This window comes from Pan troglodytes, chromosome 7, assembly GCF_028858775.2.
Source record: "Pan troglodytes isolate AG18354 chromosome 7, NHGRI_mPanTro3-v2.0_pri, whole genome shotgun sequence".
In the NCBI taxonomy this organism is placed as follows: Eukaryota; Metazoa; Chordata; class Mammalia; order Primates; family Hominidae; genus Pan; species Pan troglodytes.
Window position 1 is genome coordinate 20,581,634 of NC_072405.2, and position 23,947 is coordinate 20,605,580.

General features: G+C 47.4%; 1 protein-coding gene and 1 pseudogene across 40 annotated transcripts in view; both read left to right on the top strand.

Annotated features, from left to right (window-relative positions):
* Positions 1 to 18,496, top strand: part of LOC107966494 (protein artemis) — a 35,319-nt gene extending 16,823 nt beyond the window's left edge. For 4 of the 40 annotated variants that reach the window (XR_010159186.1, XR_010159184.1, XR_010159188.1 and 1 more), the window contains 5 exons: positions 3,551 to 3,652; positions 4,407 to 4,479; positions 4,662 to 4,802; positions 6,233 to 6,402; positions 11,183 to 17,060. Coding sequence is in view for 7 of the 40 variants with exons in the window: in XM_063816153.1 (XP_063672223.1) it covers positions 3,551 to 3,652; positions 4,407 to 4,479; positions 4,662 to 4,802; positions 5,169 to 5,399 (547 nt within the window). In the remaining 33 variants the exon portion in view is untranslated. Of the gene's footprint in view, positions 1 to 3,550; positions 3,653 to 4,406; positions 4,480 to 4,661; positions 4,803 to 5,168; positions 8,847 to 11,182; positions 17,061 to 17,426 lie in introns of those variants that run through there. The other 36 variants (XR_010159189.1, XR_010159180.1, XR_010159182.1 and 33 more) reach the window with 17 other exon arrangements.
* LOC134810663 (olfactory receptor 7E24-like) lies at positions 17,793 to 18,471 on the top strand (annotated as a pseudogene).
* Positions 18,497 to 23,947: the final 5,451 nt, after the last annotated feature.

The window sequence follows — 23,947 nt, forward strand, 5'->3', positions numbered from 1 at the left end:
TTCTCTTTGATTTTGAATGCTCATTTAACCATAAATAAAAATCTAGTAATTGAGTGGGGTTTTAGGGGCAAAAAAATCCCTTTGTGATTGTGTAAGTCCATTTGGGCTGCACTCACAAAACTACCGTAGACTGAGTGGCTTATACAATAGACACTTGTTGCTTAGGGTTCTAGAGACTGGAAATCCAAGATCCAGTCTCCAGCAGATTTCATGTCTGGTGAGGGCCCACTTCCTGGTTCTTTTTTTTTTTTTTTTTTGAGACGGAGTCTCACTCCGTCACCCAGGCTGGAATGCAGTGGTGTGATCTTGGCTCACTGCAACCTCCACCTCCTGGGTTCAAGCGATTCTCCTGCCTCAGCCTCTCTAGTAGCTGGGATTACAGGCGCCTGCCACCACGATCAGAGCCCAGCTAATCATTGTATTTTTAGTAGAGAGGGGGTTTACCATGTTGGTCAGACTCGTCTTGAACTCCTGACCTCAAGTGATCCGCCTGCCTTGGGCTCCCAAAGTGCTGGGGTGACAGGCGTGAGTCACTGTGCCTGGCCACTTCCTGGTTCTTACATGCTGTCTTTTTCCCTGTGTCCTCCCATAGTAAAGGGGTAAACAAGCTCCCCTGGGTGTCTTATAAAGGCACTGATGTCACTCACAAGGCTTCTATGCCCAACAACTAATCACCTCCCAAAGGCCTCCAAATAAAACCACTTTGGGGGTTAGGATTTCAACATAGGGATTTTGGGGAGGGACACGAACATTTAGTCCTTAACAGTGATGTATTTATTTCCCATGTTGTAAAGGATTGGGCATGGCTTATTTTTTCTTCCTTATTACATGCTAATGATGGGAACCCTGGTGTTGATATTACTACATGATGTTATTGTCACATTTACTGAGTTTTATAATATTCAGAATTTAAAATGGTGATTAATATTTTTGCATCAAATTCATGGATATTGTATTTTTTTCTGAACCCTTATTCAGAAAAGGGGCACTGCCAAGTGGAAAAATTTATTTTTCATCATTAAATTTTGAAGTAGTACTTTTGTGAATGTATGGTTTTAATAAGTAGGACTATAGACATACAACCCCTATTTTTTTAACCTTTACAGCTGGTAGGTATTTTCCTATTTTGGTTAATATTGGTTCTGTAGCTTGATTATAGCACACTGCTTTGCCATGTTTAACTGTGAGGGTGTCTTGTGTTGTTTGAATGTGATCTGAACAGAAACTGAGCTTTTCAGATGTTTCTTCTTTGGAGATCAGACAGTTGAAGTATTCTTCCCATCAAATTTTCCTGAGGGAGGACTACAGAGCCAGTTTAGGGAGAATTAAAAAGGAAAAAAAAAATAGGTGAACCATTGTAAATGCCATCCTGGACTCTGCCAACTGCTTTTCCGGGGAATAGTGTCATGGTGTGTGGCCTTGTAACATCAGGGATATTGGTGAAAGGCATTCCCTGAGCTGGGGGTTGACAGCAGGCTGACTTTTGAGCAGTCTTGCCTCCACTTTGAGTTTTTATGTTTCTTCCTGTGTGCCATGATTTTGTGCATTGTTTATCCAGCTCCAACCAGGGGGAGACCCATTTGAAAGGGTCCTCCAGAATGAATGGAGACTTCCATGAGGAGTCTCTGTCACTGAGCAGTGACCTGTTGTGTGCAGAGCTCTCCCCACTTACTGATGGCTGGAGAGGCAGTAATGCCCGCAGGTCTTGCCCTTGCCGAACAGTATGATGTGCAGTGTGTATCGGGACCAGGCCTGATCCAGGCTTTAATCTTTTTTTTGGGGGGGGGGGACTGAGCCTCACTCTGTCGCCCAGGCTGGAGTGCAGTAGGGTCATCTTGGTTCACTGCAATCTCCACCTCCTGGGTTCAAGCAATTCTCTTGCCTCAGCCTCCTGAGTAGCTGGGGATTACAGGTGCCCACCACCACGCCCGGCTAATTTTTGTATTTTTAGTAGACACAGGGTTTCACCATGTTGGCCAGACTGGTCTCGAACTGCTGACCTCAACGGATTCGCTCACCTCAGCCTCCCAAAGTGCTGGAATTACAGGTGTGAGCCACCGCACTTGACTGAGGCTTTAAAAATTGTTAAATAGTGGCCGGGCATGGTGGCTCTCACCTGTAATCCCAGCACTTTGGGAGGCCGAGGCAGATGTAAATACTTGAGGTCAAGAGTTCAAGACTAGCCTGGCGAACATGGTGAAACCCCATCTCTACTAAAAATACAAAAAATTAGCCAGGCGTGATGGCAGGTGCCTGTAATCCCAGCTACTGGGGAGGCTGAGGCAGGAGAATTGCTTGAACCCAGGAGGCAGAGGTTGCAGTGAGCCAAGATCATGCCATTGCACTCCAGCCTGGGCAACAGAGTGAGACTCCATCTCAAAAAAAAAAAAAAAAAAAAATTAAATAGCTTTATTGAGATAGAAATCAAGTCACAGACTTGTGTATCCATCACCACAATCAATTTCAGAATATTTTCAGCACCCCAAGGGAAAAAGCCTTTACCGATTGCAATCCCTCCCTATTCTCTCCTTCCCCAACCCCCTGGCAACCACTACTGTATTGGACTCTCTGTCTCCATGGGTTCACCTATTCTGGATATTTCATATGAGTGGAATCATACAACATGTGTTCATTTCTTATCTGGCTTCTTTCACTGAGGATGTTTTCAAGGGTCATCCATGTTGTAGCATGTGTCAGTTCTTTTTATGGCCAAATAATATTTCATTATATGGCTAGACCACATTTTCCTGATTCATGCATCAGTTGATAGACATTTGAACTGGTTCCACCTTTTGGCTAGTATGAAGAATGCTGCTGTGCTAGCTGGGCATGGCAGTGCCCGCCTGTAGTCCCAGCTATTTGGGAGGCTGAGGTAGGAGAATGGCTTGAACCCAGGAATCTTGATCGTACCACTGCACTCCAGAGTAGGCGACAGAGCCAGACTCCGTCTCCCCCAACCAAAAAAAAAAAAAAAAAGAAAGAATGCTGCTGTGAACAGTCAGGCACACATTTTTTGTGGCCATCGGTTTTCACTTATCTTGGTGGCACAACCCTGTAGTCCCAGCTACTGGGGAGGCTGAGGCAGAGGTTTGCTTGATCCCAGGTGGCGGAGGTTGCAGTGAGCCAAGATTGCACCACTGCATTCCAGCCTGGGGGACAGAGCAAGACTCTTGTCTCAAAATAAAAATAAATAAAGAAATAAATAAATGGAAGTCTTCAGCAGCTGTTTCCCCAGTGACCTTGTATTTTATCATCACTTGTATTTCTCTCTCCATGAGCAAGAATGATCTCAACATATAATTGAAAGTGCTAACATATCACAAGGATCATCTATTACAAACTGGGTAGCATCTCCATTCTGTTATTTTCTACCGGAGGGAAGAGGAAACAGCTGAGTGCCTGGTGTGGTTCAAATTACTGTGGGATTCCATTACCATTGTATTGTAATGGATATGTTTGCAGGAAGCATTTACTATGCATCTCACATATATTTGCTTTATTGGGATTTTATATGAGACTCAGAAGTCACTGGGATATATTTCTTTTTCAGGTTTTTATTTCAGGGCAATAATGGAACTATCTTGTACACAGGAGACTTCAGATTGGTGCAAGGAGAAGCTGCTAGAATGGAGCTTCTGTACTCCGGGGGCAGGTACTGGGCTTCGTATAGGTGGTTTTTTGTTTGTTTGTTTGTTTTGTGAAACGGAGTGTTGCTCTGTCACCTAGGCTGGAGGGCAGTGATGCCATCTTGGCTCACTGCAACCTCTGCCTCCAGAGTTCAAGTGATTCTCCTGCCTCAGCCTCCCAAGTAGCTGGGATAACAGGTCTGTGCCACCACGCTCAGCTAATTTTGTATTATTAGTAGAGATGGGGTTTTGCCATGTTGGCCAGGCTGGTCTTGAACTCCTGACCTCAGGTGATCTGCCGGCCTTGGCCTCTCAAATTGCTGGGATTACAGGCATGAGCCACTGTGCCTGGCCCGTTGTACAGTTCTTGTGTGTATGACTGAATAAAGTTTTATTGTTCTGGCCATAAACAGAACAATATTGTTCTGGCCATAAACAGGTGTGGTGGCTCATGCCTGTAATCCCAGCAGTTTGGGAGGTCGAGGTGGGTGGATCATTTGAGGCCAGGAGTTCGAGACCAGACTGGTCAACATGGTGAAACCCTGTCTCTACTAAAAAATACAAAAATTAGTAAGGTGTGGTGGTGCACACCCGTGATCCCAGATACTTGGGAGGCTGAGGCAGGAGAATTGCTTGAACCCGGGAGGTGGAGGAGGTGGCAGTGAGCAGACATTGCACTTCAGCCTGGGCAACAGAGCGAAACTCCATCTCAAACAAAAAAAGTTACACATAATTTATATCACATTGGATGGCTAACATCAATTTTTTTCTTCTTTTCAGAGTCAAAGACATCCAAAGTGTATATTTAGATACTATGTTGTGTGATCCAAGATTTTACCAAATTCCAAGTCGGGTAAGTCTGCCTGGAGGAACAGGGTTATCATCTGGGTGTGCCTGTGGTTTTAGTAGGAAGTTTGTAGGGTGACAGGTCATATCCTAACTGTCCCTGTAGGTGTGAGTACCTGGGACTGTTGGGAAGCAAAAGGCTATGTGCGGCTCTCCACCTGTTAAATGTCTCTTTAAAATCCTGTCTAGGAGGAGTGTTTAAGTGGAGTCTTAGAGCTGGTTCAAAGCTGGATCACTCGGAGCCTGTACCGTGTTGTGTGGCTGAACTGCAAAGCGGCTTATGGCTATGGATATTTGTTCACCAACCTTAGTGAAGAATTAGGAGTCCAGGTATGGTGACTATTCATTCTTTTTTTTTTTTTTTTTTTCTTTTTTTGAGAGGGAGTCTTGCTATGTCACCCAGGCTGGAGTGCAGTGATGCTATCTTGGCTCACTGCAGCCTCCACCTCCTGGGTTCAAGCAATTCTCCTGGCTCAGCCTCCTGAGTAGCTGGGATTACAGGTGTGAGCCACCATGCCCGGCTAATTTTTGTATTTTTATTAGAGACAAGGTTTCGCCATGTTGGCCAGGCTAATCTTGAACTCCTGACCTCAAGCTATCTGCCTGCCTCGGCCTCCCAGAGTGCTGGGATTATAGGCATGAGCCACTGCTCCCAGCATATTCATTCTTTTCTCTTGTTCCCTTCCATCCTCCCAGCTCACCTTTCCTCCCCCTCCTCGCCTGCTAAATAACTGCAGACAGGGACAGATGGAAGCACCCTATCAAGATGTGTCTGCAGCAGATGTTGGCGGGCCCTCTGAAGGAATATATCATCTTAGTTCAGTCACATCCTCCTGGGAGAAAATTGACAGAAGCCCAAATGGCTTACAAGAGCCTTCAGTGAAATGCCCCATAGACAAAGTATTTTTCCCAAACTTTGGGTCGTGAAATAAATTTAGCGATTGTGACCAGCATTGAAAATAAATTTGAACAAGGAAATATGGGAGTGGATTATTTGCAGTACATGCTCCTCTGTTGCATGTCATGTATGTGCCTTAAAGATGATTCTTGATTTTTTATTTTGTTTTATTTTACTTTTGAGACTGTCTTGCTCTGTCACCCAGGCTGGAGTGCAGCAGTGGCATGGTCTCGGTTCACTGCAACCTCTGCCTCCTGGGTTCAAGTGATTCTCTTGCCTCAGCCTCTGAAGTAGCTCAGATTACAGGCCTGAGCCACCACACCTGGCTAATTTTTGTATTTTTAGTAGAGATGGGGCTTCAGCATGTTTGTCAGGCTGGTCTCGAACTCCTGGCCTCAAGTGATCCACTGGCCTCCGCCTCCCAAAGTGCTGGAAATACAGGCATGAGCCATGGCGCCTGGCTGAGGGTAGATGATTCTTGATTGTTTTTGTCTGTGTGGATTACTGCTTTATTCCCAGCATTTAGAATAAAGCTCGACACACAGTAGGTGTACAAGAACATTAATTGAATTTCCCTTGAAGGACTGAAGGACAATATTAACATCATTAAATGACATCCCTGAGCCGAGTCTCTGTAATTTTTCACAGCCGTCAGTGATGGCAGCGATCCTGGCCAGTCAGCCTTGTGCCTCTTGACATGCTGGCAGAATACCAGAGTGCACTGAAATAGCCAAAAACTGCTTTTTAAGAAAGAAGAGAGGGTGAATTCACCAACTGGGTGTTTTGCCCTGAGTAATTAACCTTGAACAATTTATAGGAAATACAGTTCAAATAATTTGTCTGTACATATTATTTTCCTTAGATTCATGTCAATAAGCTAGACATGTTTAGGAACATGCCTGAGATCCTTCATCATCTCACAACAGACCACAACACTCAGATCCATGCATGCTGGCACCCCAAGGTACATGTGTGAGTGGCTCGAGACCTCCAGAAGTTTCCCACCAGAGACCTAGGCTGCGTGTTGCTCTGGTAGGTTGATGAGCTTTGGTTGGGACACCCCATGGCAGTCGGCTGCACCAAGGGAATGGATTGTCCTACGCCCACACCTGGAGGACTGTGGGTATAAGGTGTCCAAGAAAAAAGCTCAGATCTGCTGACAGCAGGTATGTTCCTTGGGATTTACTATCCGACAGGGGGAACACAGCCTGGTATCAGAAACAAAGCAGGTCATTTGCCATCGAGCAGAGCCTAAGAGCAGAAGGCAGGTGAGAGAGTTCTTAGGAGCTGTGGGGTTTTGTAGACTGTGGATCTCAAACTGCAGTGTTAGCTAAGCCTTTGTTTGAAGTCACAAAAGGGGCGGGACCGGGAACCTTTTGAATGGGGATCCCAACAATAGCAAGTCTTTCATGAGTTAAAGGAGAAACTTATGTCAGCCCCAGCCCTGGGGCTACCCGATCTAAGAAAGCCTTTTACATCTTAAGTGTCAGAGAGAGAGAAAAGATGGCAGCGGACTTTGAACCCAAACTGTGGGGCCCTGGCCGAGGCCGGTGGCCTACCTCTCTAAACAACTAGATGGGGTCTCTAAAGGATGGCCCCTGTGTTTGAGGGCCTTGACAGCAACTTCCCTGCTAGTACAAGAAGCAAATAAGCTGACTCTTGGGTAGAACCTGAACAGAAAAGGCCCCCCATGCTGTGGTGACTTTAATGAATACTAAAGGACATGATTGGCTAACGAATGCTAGACTCACCAAGTACCGAAGTTTGCTCTGTGAAAATCCCCATATAACCACTGAAGTTTATAACACCCTACACCCCGCCACCTTGCTCCCACTATCAGAGAGCCCTGTGGAGCATGATTGTGTAGAAGTGTTGGACTCAGTTGACTCTAGCAGACCTGACCTCTGGGTCCAGCCTTGGGCATCAGTAGACTGGGAACTATAGGTGGACGGGAGGAGCTTCATCATCCCACAAGGAGAGGTGCAGGGTATGCAGTGGTAACCCTGGGCACTGTTGTTGAAGCCAGAACGTTTCCCCAGACCACTTCAGCCCAGAAAGCTGAACTCATTGCTTTCATTCGGGCCTTAGAACTCAGTGAGGGTGAGACTGTCAACATTTACACTGATTCTCGGTATGTCTTTTTAACCCTTCAAGTGCATGGAGCATGATGGAAAGAAAAGGGCCTATTGAACTCTGGGGGAAAAGACAGAAAATATCAACAAGAAATCTTGCAATGATTAGAAGCAGTATGAAAACCCCACAAGGTGGCAGTTAGGCATTGCAGAGGACACCAGCGAGCTTCCACCTTGCTGGGTTTGGGGAATCCCCGCGCTGACTCAGAGGTTCGAAAAGCAGCATCTGCCCCCTTCTGGGCATCAGTGCTCCCTCAAGCACCTAATCTTGGACCTGCTTCTTCTAAAGAAAAGGACTTTCTCCAGGTAGTGGGAAGGACAAGTGATGAAGGAAGGATGGACTCGGTTACCAGAAGGGAGAGTAGCTGTGCCACAGCTGCTAGGAGCTGCAGTTGTACTGGCTGTGCAAGAAACCACCCATCGAGGTCAGGAGTCACTGGAAAAGTTGTTAGGCAGGTATTTCTACATCTCGCCTTTGTCAGCCCTTGCCAAAACGGTGAGGCAATGGTGTGTTACCTGTCGACAGCATGATGCGAGGCAAGGTCTAGCCGTTCCGCCCGGCATACGAGCTTATGCAGCAACCCCCTTTGAAGGTCTCCAGGTGGACTTCACAGAGACGCCAAAGTGTGGAGGTAATAAGTATATACTAGTTCTTGGGCGTACCTACTCTGGGTGGGTGGAGACCTATCCAACACGAACTGAGAAAGCTCCTGAAGTAACCCCTGTGCTTCTTCGAGATGTGATTCCTAGATTTCGACCGCCCTTACGGATTGGCTCAGACAATGGGCCTGCGTTTTTGGCTGCCTTGGTACAGAAGACGACAAAGGAATTGGGGATCACACGGAAACTGCATGCGGCCTCCCAGCCTCAGAGTTCCGGAAAGGTGGAGCGGATGAATCGGACTATCAAAAATAGTACTATTGTCTTCCCCGCTGGATATTTAAAACAACACTACATGGGGTGTCAAACCACCTGCTAAATTTGAGAGAATATTATCCTCTTTCTCCCTCCCCTGGCCCCGGATATTAGAGACAATAACACAGGGATGATGTACACCCACTGCTTTATTGGAAGTAGTATCATCCTCTCCCTTCTTGGATATTAGGAACAATATCACACTGTGCATGTAGGCCTGTCGTGAAATTCAATGGAATGTCATCCTGCGCCTCCCTGGATATGACAAAAAATATCATGGGGGATGTACAACTTCTGAGATACTGGGAGTGATACCACCCTCTCCCCTCTGGAAGTTGGGGTCAATATCACAGGGGTAGTGTACAGCCTCTGGGATGTTGGGACTAATATCATCCTCCCGCCCACTGGATATTAAAAACCATAGCACAAGGGTCGTGTACAGACACTTCGATATTGCTATGAATACCATCCTCTCCCTCTTTGGATATTCGGTGCCATATTTCAGGTGGGGTATACACCACCTACAATATTGGCAGTAAGATGATTTTCTCCCCCGCTGGATATCAGAAACAATATCACACGGGGTTGTGAACAACCCCTGCGATATTTGGAGTAATATCATCGTCTCCCCTCACGATTACGAAGAACAATATCGTAGGGGTGGGGGATGTACACCCCCTTTCATATTTGATATCATCCTCTTCCCCCATGGATATTAGGAACAATATCAGGAAGGGATGTACAGACCCTGCGACCTTTGCTGTCATAGAATTGTCTCTGCCCCAGATATTAGGAAAAAATGTCACTGGGGATGTGAACAGCCCTGCGATATTGAGAGTAGTATCATCCTGTCCCCCCTTGCATATTGGGAACAACATCACAGGTGGGGTGTACTGCCTCTGTGATATTGGGAGTGAAATTTTCCTCTCTTCCCCTGGACATTAGGAAGGGTATCAGAAGGGGAGGGTGTACATTCCCTGCGATATTCAACATAACCTTATCCTCTGCCTCCCAGGGTATTCAGAACAATATTACAGGAGGGGTGTACACCCTCTGCGATATTGAGAGTCACATCATCGTCTTTCGCTCTGGATGTTAGGAACAATATCACAGGGTTTTGTACACCACCTGCGATATTGGGAGTCACATCATCCTCTCTCCCTGTGGATATTAGGAAGAGTATCACAGGGCTCTGGAAACCCCCTGCGGTACTGGGAGTAATATCATCCTCTCTCCCTCTGAATATACGAAGATTTTCCCAACGGTTTGTACACCCCCTGCTATAATGGGAGTAAGATCATCCTCTCCACCCAGGAAATGACTAACAAGGTCATGGGGGCTTGTGCTTCACCTGCGATATTGGCAGTAATGTCGTCCTCCCGAAACCTGGATGTTAGCAACGAGATCACAGAGGGGGTGTACACACCCTGCGACATTGGAAGTAATAGGATCCTCTCCCCACCTGGATACTGGGAAAGATACCACAGCGCGGGTATACATTTCCTACGCTGTTGGGAGTAATATCCTTCTTTTCCTTTCTGGATATTAGGAAGAATATCAGAAGGGTACTGTACAATTACTTCGATATTGGGAGTAATATCATCTTCTATTTTGCTGGATATTGGGCACAAAACACAAAAGGTTGTACAACCCCTGCGATATTGGGAGTAATAACATACTCTCCTTCCCTGGATGTTAGAAAACAATATCATCAGGGCTGAACACCCCCCGAGATAATGGGAGTCATGTTTACTCTTTCACAGGCCATTTGGAACAATATCACAGGGGACGTTTACAAACAGGGGTGGTATACACCCCCTGTGATATTGGGAGTAACATCATTCTCTCCACCTCAGGATATTAAGAACAATATCCCGGCGGGAGGTGGTAAACCCCAGTGATATTGCGAATAATGTCATCCTCTCCTTCCCTGGAAATTAGGAACAATATCACAGGGGGGTGTACACCTGTGATATTGGAAGCAATATCATCCTCTCCCCCGCTGGATATTAGAAAAAAATATCACAGTGTACACCCACTGTGATATGAGGAGTAATATCTTCCTAGGATATTACGAATAATTTCACAGTCTGTACACACATGGTGTACATTCACTGTGATATTAGGAGTAATATCTACCTAGTAGATAACAAGTAACATCGCAGGGTGTACAGCCACTTTGATATTTGCTGTAATATTTTTTAAAGTTGTTACAAATAAGATCACAGGGTGTACCAACATGGTGTACACTCACTGTGATATCAGGAGTCGTATCTGTGTAATATATTATGAATAATATCACAGGGTGTACACCCACTGTATTATTAGGAGTAAGATCTCTGTAGGATATTACAATTAAGATCACAGGGTGTAGAACCACCGTGATATTAGGAGCAATATCTTTCTAGGATATTACAAATAATATCACAGGGTGTACACCCACTCTACTGTCAGGAGCAATATCTCCCTAGGATATCAAAAATCCTATCACAGGGTGTCCAATCTCTGCCTTCCATGTTCTAAGGGATTCTCCTTCTTCAGCCTCCCGAGTAGCTAGGGTTACCCGCCACCACGCCTGGCTATTTTTTTTTTTTTTTTTTTTTCACTGGAGACGGGGTTTCACCACATTGGCCAGGCTGGTCTGGAACTCTTGACCTCAGGTGATCAGCCCGTCTCGACCTCCCAAAGTGCTGGGATTACAGGCGTGAGCTACCGCGCCCGGCCCATGCTGTATCCTTATCTGTCGTCTATTGTTGTTTGTTTAGGAGCCCAGAAATAACTTCCCACCTATATGTTCAAATGATTTTTCACATGAGTGCTAAGAAACCTCATTGGTGGAAAAGCAGCCTTTTCAAGAAATGGTGTTGGAGAAACTTGATTTCCACATGCAGAAGAATGAAGGTGGACCCTAAGTCACACCAGGTGCAAAAATTAACACAAACTGGATCAGAGACCTCACCTCAAGCGCTAAAAGTATCATATGCCTAAAGGAAAACATTGGCCACGCTTTCGTGACATCAGATTGGGCAATGTTCTCTGGAATATGACACCAAAAGCATAGGCAACAAAAGAAAATTAGATTCCTTGGATTACATCTAAATGACAGACACTTTTGTGCAGCAAAAAACACTGCGAACTGGGTGAAAAGATAACCCATGTATTAGGAAAAATATTTGCAAAGCATATATCTGAAAAGAGGTTGATATCCATCATATATAAAGAACAGCTAGAACTAAACAACAAGAAACCCAAAGCATCCCATCAACAATGGTCAGAAGACTCGAGTAGACATGTTCCTAAAGAAGATATAGCAATGGCCAATAAGCATCTAAAATGATGTTCAAAATCACTCATCGTAGGGAAGCGCAAATCAAACCAAGAATGTGTTAACAAACATTAGGATGGATGTGATAAACAAACAGGCATTGGCGAGACTAAAGGGAAATAGGAATGCTCGAATCTGATCGGAGGGAATGTAAAACCGTGAAGGAACGGGGAAAATAGTATGGCGTGTACTGGAAAAATTAGAAACAGAATGATCAGATGTTCCCGCAGTTGCATTTGTGGGTACCCACCAAAAGGAATTAGAAGCCAGGAGTGGAAGACAGATTTGTGTACACCCATATTCATAGCAGCATTATTCACAACAGCCAAAATGTGGAAGCAACCCAAGGGTTCGTGGACAGATGAATGAAAAAGCACACTGCAGTTCCTTCATACAATGGAAGACTATTCAGCCTTCAAAAGGCAGGCACTTCTGGCCGGTGCGGTGGCTCACGCCTGTAATCGCAGCGTCTTGGAAGACCGAGGTGGGCAGATCACCTGAGGTCAGGAATTCAAGACCAACCTGGCCATCTTGGTGAAACCCTGTCTCTACTGAAAATGCAAAAAATGAGATGAGCGTGGTGGCGTGTGCCTATAGACCCAGCTACTCGGGAGGCTGAGGCACAAGAATAGCTGGAACCCGGGAAGCGGAGGTTGCAGTGAGCTTAGATTGTGCCACTGCACTCCAGCCTGTGAGACAGAGTGAGACTCCATGGAAACACAAAACAAAACAAAACAAAAAAACAGAGAGACACTTCTGAAGCAGGCCGCAACGTGGATGAACCTTGAAGACATTATCGTCAGTGAAATAAATAAATCCCAAAAGGATAAACAGGCCAAGATTCAGTGGCTCGCACCTGTAAACTCAGCACTTTGGGAGGCTGAGCCAGGCGGATCACTTCAGGTCCGGAGTTCGAGACCAGCCTGGCCAATATGATGAAAGCTCGTCTCTATTAAAAATACAAAAATTAGCTGGGCGTGGTGGCGCACGCCTGTAATCCCAGCTACTCAGGAGACTGAGACACAAGAATCGCTTGGACCCACGATGTGGAGGTTTCAGTGAGGTGACATCATGCCACTGCACTCCAGCCGGGGTGACAGAGAAAGACTCTGTCTCCAAAACAAAAACATTAAACACGGTATGATTCCACTTTTCTAGGAACTGTCTAGAGTAGTTAAACTCATAGAGTTGCAAACTAGAAAGGTGGCCCCCAGGGGCAGGCGAGAAAGAGGAGTGGAGATCTTGGTGAATGGGTGGAATTTCCATTTTGAAAGATAAAACTGTTCCGGAGACGATGACGGTGATGGTTGCTAAACAGTGTGAATGTACTTAATGTCATGAAACTGTAAACTGTAAAAGCGTGGAAACTGTAAGTGTTTATACTGGCCATTCTATATGAACTAATATATATTTTAATTTTTAATATTTTACGTGGTAAATTTTCCCATAATAAAAGATGAAAATTAAAGCAGTTGGATGTTTAAAAAGAAAATAAAGAAGCGAAGAATACCCAGCAGCTTTCTCCTGATTAGAGGAAGAGCCCCAAAACTTCTACGGACACTCACTTTTCTCTTCTTGCATTATTATGAGGACATCCTTAGAGGTTGGGGAACTTGGGTGACTTTGGCTAATGAGGAGCTCTGTGCCTTGAGCCCCCCAGGCCACAGAATAGTAAGTAGTCAGTCTGTGCCTCCAGCCCTGCAGTGTGAGGATCCAGTCCTGTGGGCTCCACTCCCGTCACCTGTATCAGGGGGCTCACGTCTCACACTGTCTTCCTGTCAGCCTTGAGGACGGAGTCTGAGCCTCCATAGTGCATCACGCAGGGAGGACAGTGGACCTGTTCTCCGTGGTCATGGCCCAGCAGAGGGGAAGGGCAGTTCAGTGAGTGTAGGGAAAAGAAAGAGAGATCAGACTCTTACTATGTCTATGTAGAAAGGAAAGACATAAGAGACTCCATTTGGACAAAGACCTGTACTTTCAACAATTGCTTTGCTGAGATGTTGTTAATGTGGAGCTTTGCCACAGCCACTTTGACCCAACCTGAAGCTCACAAAAACATGTGTTGTATGAAATCAAGGTTTAAGGGATCTAGGGCTGTGCAGGACTTACCTTGTTAACAAGATGTTTCCACGCAGTATACTTGGTAAAAGTCATCGCCATTCTCTAGTCTCAATAAACCAGGGGCACGATACACTGTGGAAAGCCGCAGGCAGCCCTACCCTTGAAAGCGGCGTATTGTCCAAGGTTTCTCCCCATGTGATAGTCTGAAAAGTGGCCTCCTGGGAGGAGAAGGACCTGACGGTCCCCGAGCCCGACACCAGTAAAGGGTCTGTGCTGAGGTGGATTAGTCAAAGAGGAAAGCCTCTTGCAGTTGAGAGAGAGGAAGGCCACTGTCTCCCGCCTGCCCCTGGGAACTGAATGTCTCGGTAGAAAACCCAATTGTACATTTGTTCAATTCTGAGATGGGGGAAAAACCGCCCTATGGTGGGAGGTGAGACATGTTTGCAGTAATGCTGCCTTGTTATTCTTTACTCCACTGAGATGTTTGGGTGGAGAGAAACATAAATCTGGGTTACATACACGTCCAGTCATAGTACCTTCCCTTGAATTTCATTATGACATAGCTTCTATTGCTCACATGCTCGTTGCTGACCTTCTCCTTATTATCACCCTGCCCTCCTACTACATTCCTTTTTGCTAAAATAATAAAAATAATAATCAGTAAAAACTGGGGGAACTCAGAGGCCGGTGCCTGTGCAGATCCTCGGTATGCTGAGCGCCGCTCCCGTGGGCTCACTGTTGTTTCTCTGTACTTTGTCTCTGTGTCTTATTTCTTTCCTCAGTCTCTCATTCCACCCGACTAGAAATACCCACAGGTGTGGAGGGGCAGGCCACCCCTTCAAGTGAGTGCTGAGGGACAGTCGGGAGGCTTGTTTGATTTCCTTCTCCTCAGGACAAACAGGAGAGTGCGGTGGGCAGATGGGAGGAGACCAATGTGCAAACTGTCCACTCAGCAGACGGTGCAGTTTCTGTTCTTGGTTGTGCTGGGGGTCTCAGAAATCTTATACAAAATTTTGCTTTCCTCCTCCACTGGTTGTCCTTTTCATAGACATCTCACCCATGATAGCAGAGAATCAGTCCCTCTAAACTATTCCCTAAGAACAACAAAAAGATTATGAAGATGATGATGAGGATAAAGAGGATGACGACAGACACCATGGCATCATGAACCCTTCCTGAGGGCTTCCTAAAGGCCAGGCTCTGAGCTCTGTGCTCTATGCAGCTTGTTTCATTTCATCTGCCTAGTCTCCACATTATTAGTGCACATTTCAGGATGATTTTACAAACTAGAAAAGGAGCAACGCCTTTTCATATAACTCGTACTAGATCATGAAGTCAAAAAGGGTGAAGTCCAACTTGAACCAATCAGTCTAAGTCCAGACACATGACATTTGGCCAGTCCTCTCCCTGCAACTAACCTGCCCTCTCAAATCCTCATCACTCTGGCGGATGCCCCTGCTCACTGTGACCTTCCCTTTGGGGGTTCCTTGGAGACCACAGCTAGACCAATGGGTGCCACAATCACTGCGTCAAATATGGAAAGGGCAGCTGAGATCACATCGACGATTCCAGAAAGAATTGGCACAGGATCATTCGGAAGGCATCTCTCCCTTGCCCCTGTTCCTGGCTTTCCGTACAGCTCTCGACTTCCTCAAAGGAGTCATCAATTCGGAGGTTGGCTTCCATTCCTATTGAGGAAGCTGGAAAGCGTTTCCAAAATGCTCCTCCGATGTGCCTGTGGTTAAGACCTCTGAGCTCTGCTTAAAACTTTTGGAAGCTGGGGTCGGTGGCTCAAACCTGTAATCCCAGCCCTTTGGGAGGCTGAGGCAGGCGAATCACAAGGTCAGGAATTCGAGACCAGCCTGGCCAACATGGTGAAACCATGTCTCTACTCAAAAGAGAAAAAAATGAGCCAGGCGTAGTGGCGGGCGCCTGTCATTTCAGCTACTTGGCAGGCTGAGGCAGTAGAATAGCTTGAACCTGGGATGCAGAGGTTGCGGTGAGCCGAGATCACTCCACTGCACTCCAGCCTGGGCAACGGAACAAGACTCCTTCTCAAAACAACAAAAAGAAAAGCAAAAACCAAAAAAACCCACAACTTTTTGAGAGTTGGAAGACCAGGAAGTATAGTACCCGGGATTACGAGTCTGGCCATGAATTTTGAATACCACCCTTTCTACTTCTCTGTGTGGCAAAGGGTGAGATGTCCATCCTCTGAGACTCAGCACTCTCATCTGACTTGATTTCCAGTTGATCCGATGGAAGCGAGTGATGATTAAGCCGATCGTGGGTGCCCCCTGCGTGATCTCTAGGTGACGGATGCATAAAGTAAAGGCAAAGTGAATTTTAGATACATTCCTTAAGATTTTCAGCTTCAACTCCACATAATTCAACCGATATATCCCCTGACCTGAAGTTCTGCTTTCCCTGCATTCCAGACAGGACATTATGTTTTTTCCTTCTCTCAGTGAGGACTGAGTACCGTGAGAGGAACAAGTGAGTCTCTTTGGTTTCTGATTCCACAGAGCCTATATCTTGCTTGGCACATAGGAGATAGCAAAAGTCAAATATATGTTAATGATTGAATTGACACTTCCTTGCTTCACCAAAATTGGCTGTCATCAGCTTGACTTTGACTAACTTGATTCTTTTTGTTTTTTGTTTTTTGAGACGGAGTTTTGCTCTCGTTGCCCAGGCTGGCGTACAGTGGTGTGATTTCGGCTCACTGTAGTCTCTGCCTCCCAGGTTCAAGCCATTCTCCTGCCTCAGCCTCCCGAGTAGCTGGGACTACAGGCGTGCGCCGCCATACCGGGCGAATATTTTGTATTTTTAGTAGAAGCAGGGTTTCACCATGTTGGCCAGGATGGTCTTGATCTCCTGACCCCGTGACCCGCCCTCCTCGGCCTCCCAAAGTGCTTGGATTACCGGCGTGAGCCACCGCGTCCGGCCAAACTTTCTGATGAAAACTCTAAGTCCACCGAAGCTAAGGACAGGAGTTAGAGCTTCCATGAATTTTAAAACAAGACCCACCGATTTGAGTAAGCAATTACTCTCTCCAAGGAGAAAAGTCCGAAAACACAATGATGAAATCACTAGGACCTAACTGGCATGTAGAACTATTTTCTGCTTATGAGCTATCAACTTTCCTTTCCTTTCCAGATGGCATGGTCTCAGCTGTTATACAGTGTTTACAAATGTTGTAAATCAAGGGAATTTGTATCAATCTAGTAGAATAAATAAAATATTTGAGTTCTTAATTTCCTTTAATTAGGATAACCTTTTTCTTAAAGTGAAGACAATGGTTTTATTACATCTTTTCCTTCGGAAAAGATAGGCTGTATTTTCTAGCAATTACGAATTTGTTATATATGATGATCTGGTTCTTGGAACGTTCTTGAAGCTAGTGTCTCTAAGGCAGGTGTTTATAGCAAGACGTGAATAACACAGCAATCGATGTTGAAAGCATTATAAGGCAATTGAGTTTGTCAGAACTACAAAATATTGCTGAGTGTGGATTGCTCTGAAATCTGAAAACATTACTTGTGAATTGCTTCTATCCAAAATGCAGACACAATGCTGGGTATTGGTTTACTTGTTTCCGATTTTTCAACCCTCTCTTCCAGGCAAAAGAGGGTTGTATCCAAACGATACAGACCCACAGAGTCGAACAGATGTCTCTATATTCCTCCTCCTCGAACTCTCAGAGGATCCAGAACTGCAGCCGGTTGTCGCTGGGCTGTTCCTGTCCATGTGCCTGGTCACGGTGCTGGGGAACCTGCTCATCATCCTGGCCGTCAGCCCTGACTCCCACCTCCATACCCCCATGTACTTCTTCCTCTCCAACCTGTCCTTGCCTGACATCGGTTTCACCTCCACCACCGTCCCCAAGATGATAGTGGACATCCAGTCTCACAGCAGAGTCATCTCCTATGCAGGCTGCCTGACTCAGATGTCTCTCTTTGCCATTTTTGGAGGCATGGAAGAGAGACATGCTCCTGAGTGTGATGGCCTATGGCCGGTTTGTAGCCATCTGTCACCCTCCATATCGTTCAGCCATCTTGAACCCGTGTTTCTGTGGCTTCCTAGATTTGTTGTCCTTGTTTTTTTTTTTTTTTCCCCCCTCAGGCTTTTAGACTCCCAGCTGCACAACTTGATTGCCTTACAAATGACCTGCTTCAAGAATGTGGAAATTCCTAATTTCTTCTGGGAACCTTCTCAACTCCCCCATCTTGCATGTTGTGACACCTTCACCAGGAACATCAACCTGTATTTCCCTGCTGCCGTATTTGGTTTTCTTCCCATCTCGGGGAGCCTTTTCTCTTACTGTAAAATTGTTTCCTCCATTCTGAGGGTTTCCTCACCAGGTGGGAAGTAGAAACCTTCTCCACCTGTGGGTCTCACCTGTCAGTTGTTTGCTGATTTTACGGAAGAGGCGTTGGAGGGTACCTCGGTTCAGATGTGTCATCTTCCCCGAGAAAAGGCGCAGTGGCCTCAGTGATGTACACGGTGGTCACCCCCATGCTGAACGCCTTCATCTACAGCCTGAGAAACAGGGATATTAAAAGTGTCCGGCGGCGGCCGCACGGCAGCACAGTCTCATCTCAATATCTTCTTATCTGTTCCATTCCTTTTGTAGGGTGGGTTAAAGAAGGCAGCAAGGTCAAATAAGAATGATATCACAGGGTGAATACCCACTGTGACATTACGAGTGATACCTCCCTAGGATGTAAAAAATACTGTCACAGAGTACACACACATGGGGTACACCCGCGGTGATATTAGAAGCACTATCTCCCTTAAATATAATGAAAAAATCACAGGGTGTGCACACTGTGTGATATGACGAGTCATATTTACCCTGGATATCACGACTCATATCAAGGGTGTACACACACCGGGTACACGCACTGTAATATCAGGAGTTGCATCTCCCTAGGATATTACGAAGAATATCACAGGGTATACACTATGTGTGAACATCCACTGTGATATTTGAAGTCATATCTCTCCATGAGATTACAAATAATATCAAAGCGTGTACACCCCTGTGACATATGAGGAGTAACATCCTTCTAGGGTATTGCAGATAACATCACAAGGTGTACACCTTCTGTGACCTTTTGCACACACTTTGTGCCATTCAAGGAAACATCTCCCTAGGATATTACGAATAATGACACAGGCGGTTGACACACATGGTGTACATCTCCTGTGCCATCAGGAGTAATATTCCCCAAGGATATTACGAATAATATCACAGCAGGTGTACACATATGGTGTTCACCCCATGTGACATTAGGAGGAAAATGCCCCTAGGATATTAGGAATAGTATCACAGGCATTGAATACGCATGATATACACCCCCGGTGACATTGAAAGGAACATCCCCCTAGGATATTACGAATAATATCACAGGGAGTACACCCCGTGTGACATTAGGAGTAACATCCCCCGAGGATATAACGAATAATATCAGGGGGCATACATACATTGTCACCTTAGTGGTAACATCTCTTTAGGATATTACCAATAATATCACAGGATGTCCACTGACCGTTATATTAGGAGTGCCATTTTCCTAGGATGTTATGGATAATATCACAGGAGGTGTTCACACACAATATGTACACCATGTGTGTACACCCAATGTGATATGTGAAGTCATATGTCCCTAGGATCTTACGAATATTATCAAAGGCTGTACACCCCATGTGACATTTAAAGTAACATCCCTTTTGGATATTCCGAATGCTATCACAGGCTGTGATATTAGGAGTGTGATATTAGCAGTAACCTCTTCCTAGGATAACCCATGTGATATTAGGAGTAGCCCCTTCCTAGGATATTACGAATAACATCACAGGGTGTACAACCCTGTGACTTTAAAAGTAACACCCCCCTAGAATATTACAATAATATAACAGGGTGTACAACCCCTGTGACATTATGAGTAACATCTCCCTAGGATATTTCAAATGATGTCACTGGGGTCACACCCTCTGTGATATTAGCAGCAACATCTTTCTAGGAGGTTACGAATGATATCACAGGGTGTGCACTCACTGTGATATTAGAAGGAATATCTCCCTAGGATATAAGCTATCACATCACAGAGTGTACACACATAGTGTACACCCACTGTGTTATTAGAAGCAATATCTCCCTATGATATTATGAAAAATATCAGAGGTTGTACCCTCTGTGGGATAGTAGAAGTAATGTTTACCATGGACATTACAAATAATATCACAGGATGTACACACATGGAGTACACCCACTGTGATATTAGGAGTTATATCTCTCTATGATATTACAAATAATATCCCAGTGGGTGTAGCCCATGTGTGAACACCCACTGTGATCATTAAAGTAATATCTCTCTATAAGATTACAAATAATATCGAAGGCTCTACACCCCCTGTGACATTAGGAGTAACATCCCCCTACAATATTGGGAGCAATATCAAACGGTGTACACCCCTGTAACGTTAGGGGTAACATCCCTCCCAGAATATTACTCATAATATCACAAGGTGTACACACATTGTGACATTAGTAGTAATATCCAGCTAGCGTATTTTCAATAATATCACAGAAGGAGCACATCTGTGACATTAAGAGTGACATCGCCCTAGAATAGTAAGAATACTATCACAGGGTGCACACCACCTGTGATATTAGGAGAATCATCTCACCAGAATATTACGAATAATGTCACAGGGTGTTATCTTCTGTGACATTAGGAGTATAGACCCCTGGGAAATTATGAATACTATCACAGGGTGTACACCCCTGTGACATTAGGAGTAACATCCTTCTAGAATATCATGAATAATATCACAATGTGTACACCCCCTGTGTCATTAACAGTACAAATCCCCTAGGATATTATGAAATAGAACACAGGGAGCACACACCGAGTGGCATTAGAAGTCACATCCCCCGAGGATATAACGAATAATATCAGAGAATGTACATGCATTGGGACATAAGTAGTCACATCTCTTTCGGATAATACGAACAGTATCAAAGGGTGTACACGCATGGTGAAATTAGTAGTGAACTCCCGCTGGGATATTACGAATTTTATGACAGGGTCTACACGCCCTGTGACAATAGTAGTCACGTATTACTAGAATATGACGAAGAATATTAACGTGTGTACAGGACCTGTGATTTACGAGGAATATTTCTATAGAAGATTACACGTAATATCACTGGGTGTACACCCCGTGTGACGTTAGGAGTCACATCACACAAAAGTATAACGAATACTTTCACAAGGTGAGCAACATCTGTGATAATAAAAGTAACATTTCCCTGGAGTATGAGGATAATATCACAGAGCGTACATCCTCGGTGATATGAGGAGTGACATCTTATGAGGGTAATACGTGTAATTTGACAAGGTGCAAAAACCCTGTGACATAAGGAGTGACATCCCTCCAGGATATTCCGAATCATGCCAAAGGGAAAATACTCCATGTGACAATAAAATCAATCTCCCGTTAGGAGATTAAGAATAATAGCACAATATGTACACACATTGTGACATTATTATTAACGTTTCGCAAGGGTATTGCGAATAATATCAGAGTGTGTAGAGGCGTGTGACATCAGGATTCACATTTGGCTACAATATCACGAATAATCTCACAGGGTGTATACCCACTGGGACTTAAACAGCGGCATCGTCCTAGAATATGGAAAATAATGTCCCAGGGTGTTAACCAAGTGTGGCAGTAGAGGAAATACAGGAGCAGAAAGGGAGGAATATCACCCCCTCTCCCCACCCTGGATATTAGGAGCCAAATCGAAGTGGGGCGAGGGCGCCCCCCGGCGGTGGCGGAGTAAAATCACCCGCCTTTCCACCCGGATATGACGTTCCACATCACAGGCGGAAGAGCTCCACCCTCGATGCGGGGAGCAATATCACCCCGCTCTCGCCCCTGCATATGACGACCCACCTCGGATGGGGGCGGACGCCCCCGCGATCCGGGAAGTAACATCAGTCCCCACTCCCCCCATGGATATGACGATACACATTGCAGGGGGGCGGGCGACCATCCCAAGCCGGGAGTAATATCACCACCCTCTCCCAACCTCGATATGACGATCCAGTTCGAAGGGGGGCGAGGCGCCCCCCGCGATGCGGGGAGTAAAGAGCCAGCCCCTCTATGCCCCCCTGGCTCTTAGGACCCCCATCGCAGGGGGGCGAGGCGCCCCCCGCGATGCGGGGAGTAAAGAGCCAGCCCCTCTATGCCCCCCTGGCTCTTAGGACCCCCATCGCAGGGGGGCGAGGCGCCCCCCGCGATGCGGGGAGTAAAGAGCCAGCCCCTCTATGCCCCCCTGGCTCTTAGGACCCCCATCGCAGGGGGGCGAGGCGCCCCCCGCGATGCGGGGAGTAAAGAGCCAGCCCCTCTATGCCCCCCTGGCTCTTAGGACCCCCATCGCAGGGGGGCGAGGCGCCCCCCGCGATGCGGGGAGTAAAGAGCCAGCCCCTCTATGCCCCCCTGGCTCTTAGGACCCCCATCGCAGGGGGGCGAGGCGCCCCCCGCGATGCGGGGAGTAAAGAGCCAGCCCCTCTATGCCCCCCTGGCTCTTAGGACCCCCATCGCAGGGGGGCGAGGCGCCCCCCGCGATGCGGGGAGTAAAGAGCCAGCCCCTCTATGCCCCCCTGGCTCTTAGGACCCCCATCGCAGGGGGGCGAGGCGCCCCCCGCGATGCGGGGAGTAAAGAGCCAGCCCCTCTATGCCCCCCTGGCTCTTAGGACCCCCATCGCAGGGGGGCGAGGCGCCCCCCGCGATGCGGGGAGTAAAGAGCCAGCCCCTCTATGCCCCCCTGGCTCTTAGGACCCCCATCGCAGGGGGGCGAGGCGCCCCCCGCGATGCGGGGAGTAAAGAGCCAGCCCCTCTATGCCCCCCTGGCTCTTAGGACCCCCATCGCAGGGGGGCGAGGCGCCCCCCGCGATGCGGGGAGTAAAGAGCCAGCCCCTCTATGCCCCCCTGGCTCTTAGGACCCCCATCGCAGGGGGGCGAGGCGCCCCCCGCGATGCGGGGAGTAAAGAGCCAGCCCCTCTATGCCCCCCTGGCTCTTAGGACCCCCATCGCAGGGGGGCGAGGCGCCCCCCGCGATGCGGGGAGTAAAGAGCCAGCCCCTCTATGCCCCCCTGGCTCTTAGGACCCCCATCGCAGGGGGGCGAGGCGCCCCCCGCGATGCGGGGAGTAAAGAGCCAGCCCCTCTATGCCCCCCTGGCTCTTAGGACCCCCATCGCAGGGGGGCGAGGCGCCCCCCGCGATGCGGGGAGTAAAGAGCCAGCCCCTCTATGCCCCCCTGGCTCTTAGGACCCCCATCGCAGGGGGGCGAGGCGCCCCCCGCGATGCGGGGAGTAAAGAGCCAGCCCCTCTATGCCCCCCTGGCTCTTAGGACCCCCATCGCAGGGGGGCGAGGCGCCCCCCGCGATGCGGGGAGTAAAGAGCCAGCCCCTCTATGCCCCCCTGGCTCTTAGGACCCCCATCGCAGGGGGGCGAGGCGCCCCCCGCGATGCGGGGAGTAAAGAGCCAGCCCCTCTATGCCCCCCTGGCTCTTAGGACCCCCATCGCAGGGGGGCGAGGCGCCCCCCGCGATGCGGGGAGTAAAGAGCCAGCCCCTCTATGCCCCCCTGGCTCTTAGGACCCCCATCGCAGGGGGGCGAGGCGCCCCCCGCGATGCGGGGAGTAAAGAGCCAGCCCCTCTATGCCCCCCTGGCTCTTAGGACCCCCATCGCAGGGGGGCGAGGCGCCCCCCGCGATGCGGGGAGTAAAGAGCCAGCCCCTCTATGCCCCCCTGGCTCTTAGGACCCCCATCGCAGGGGGGCGAGGCGCCCCCCGCGATGCGGGGAGTAAAGAGCCAGCCCCTCTTGCCCCCCTGGCTCTTAGGATCCGCGGTGGACTCACAGCCTGTTCATCTTATTGTGGTTAATATCATCTACCCCTCTGCAGATTATGAACTGTTTCACAGACCTATGTACACCCTCGGTGTACAGAAGTTGTACACCCTTCTGTTTTGGGAGTCATATCATCCTTTCCTCCCTGAATATTAGGAACAGTATCACAGGGGTGTTTCTACTCCCTGGAATATCGGGTGTCATGTTCTCCTCTCCCA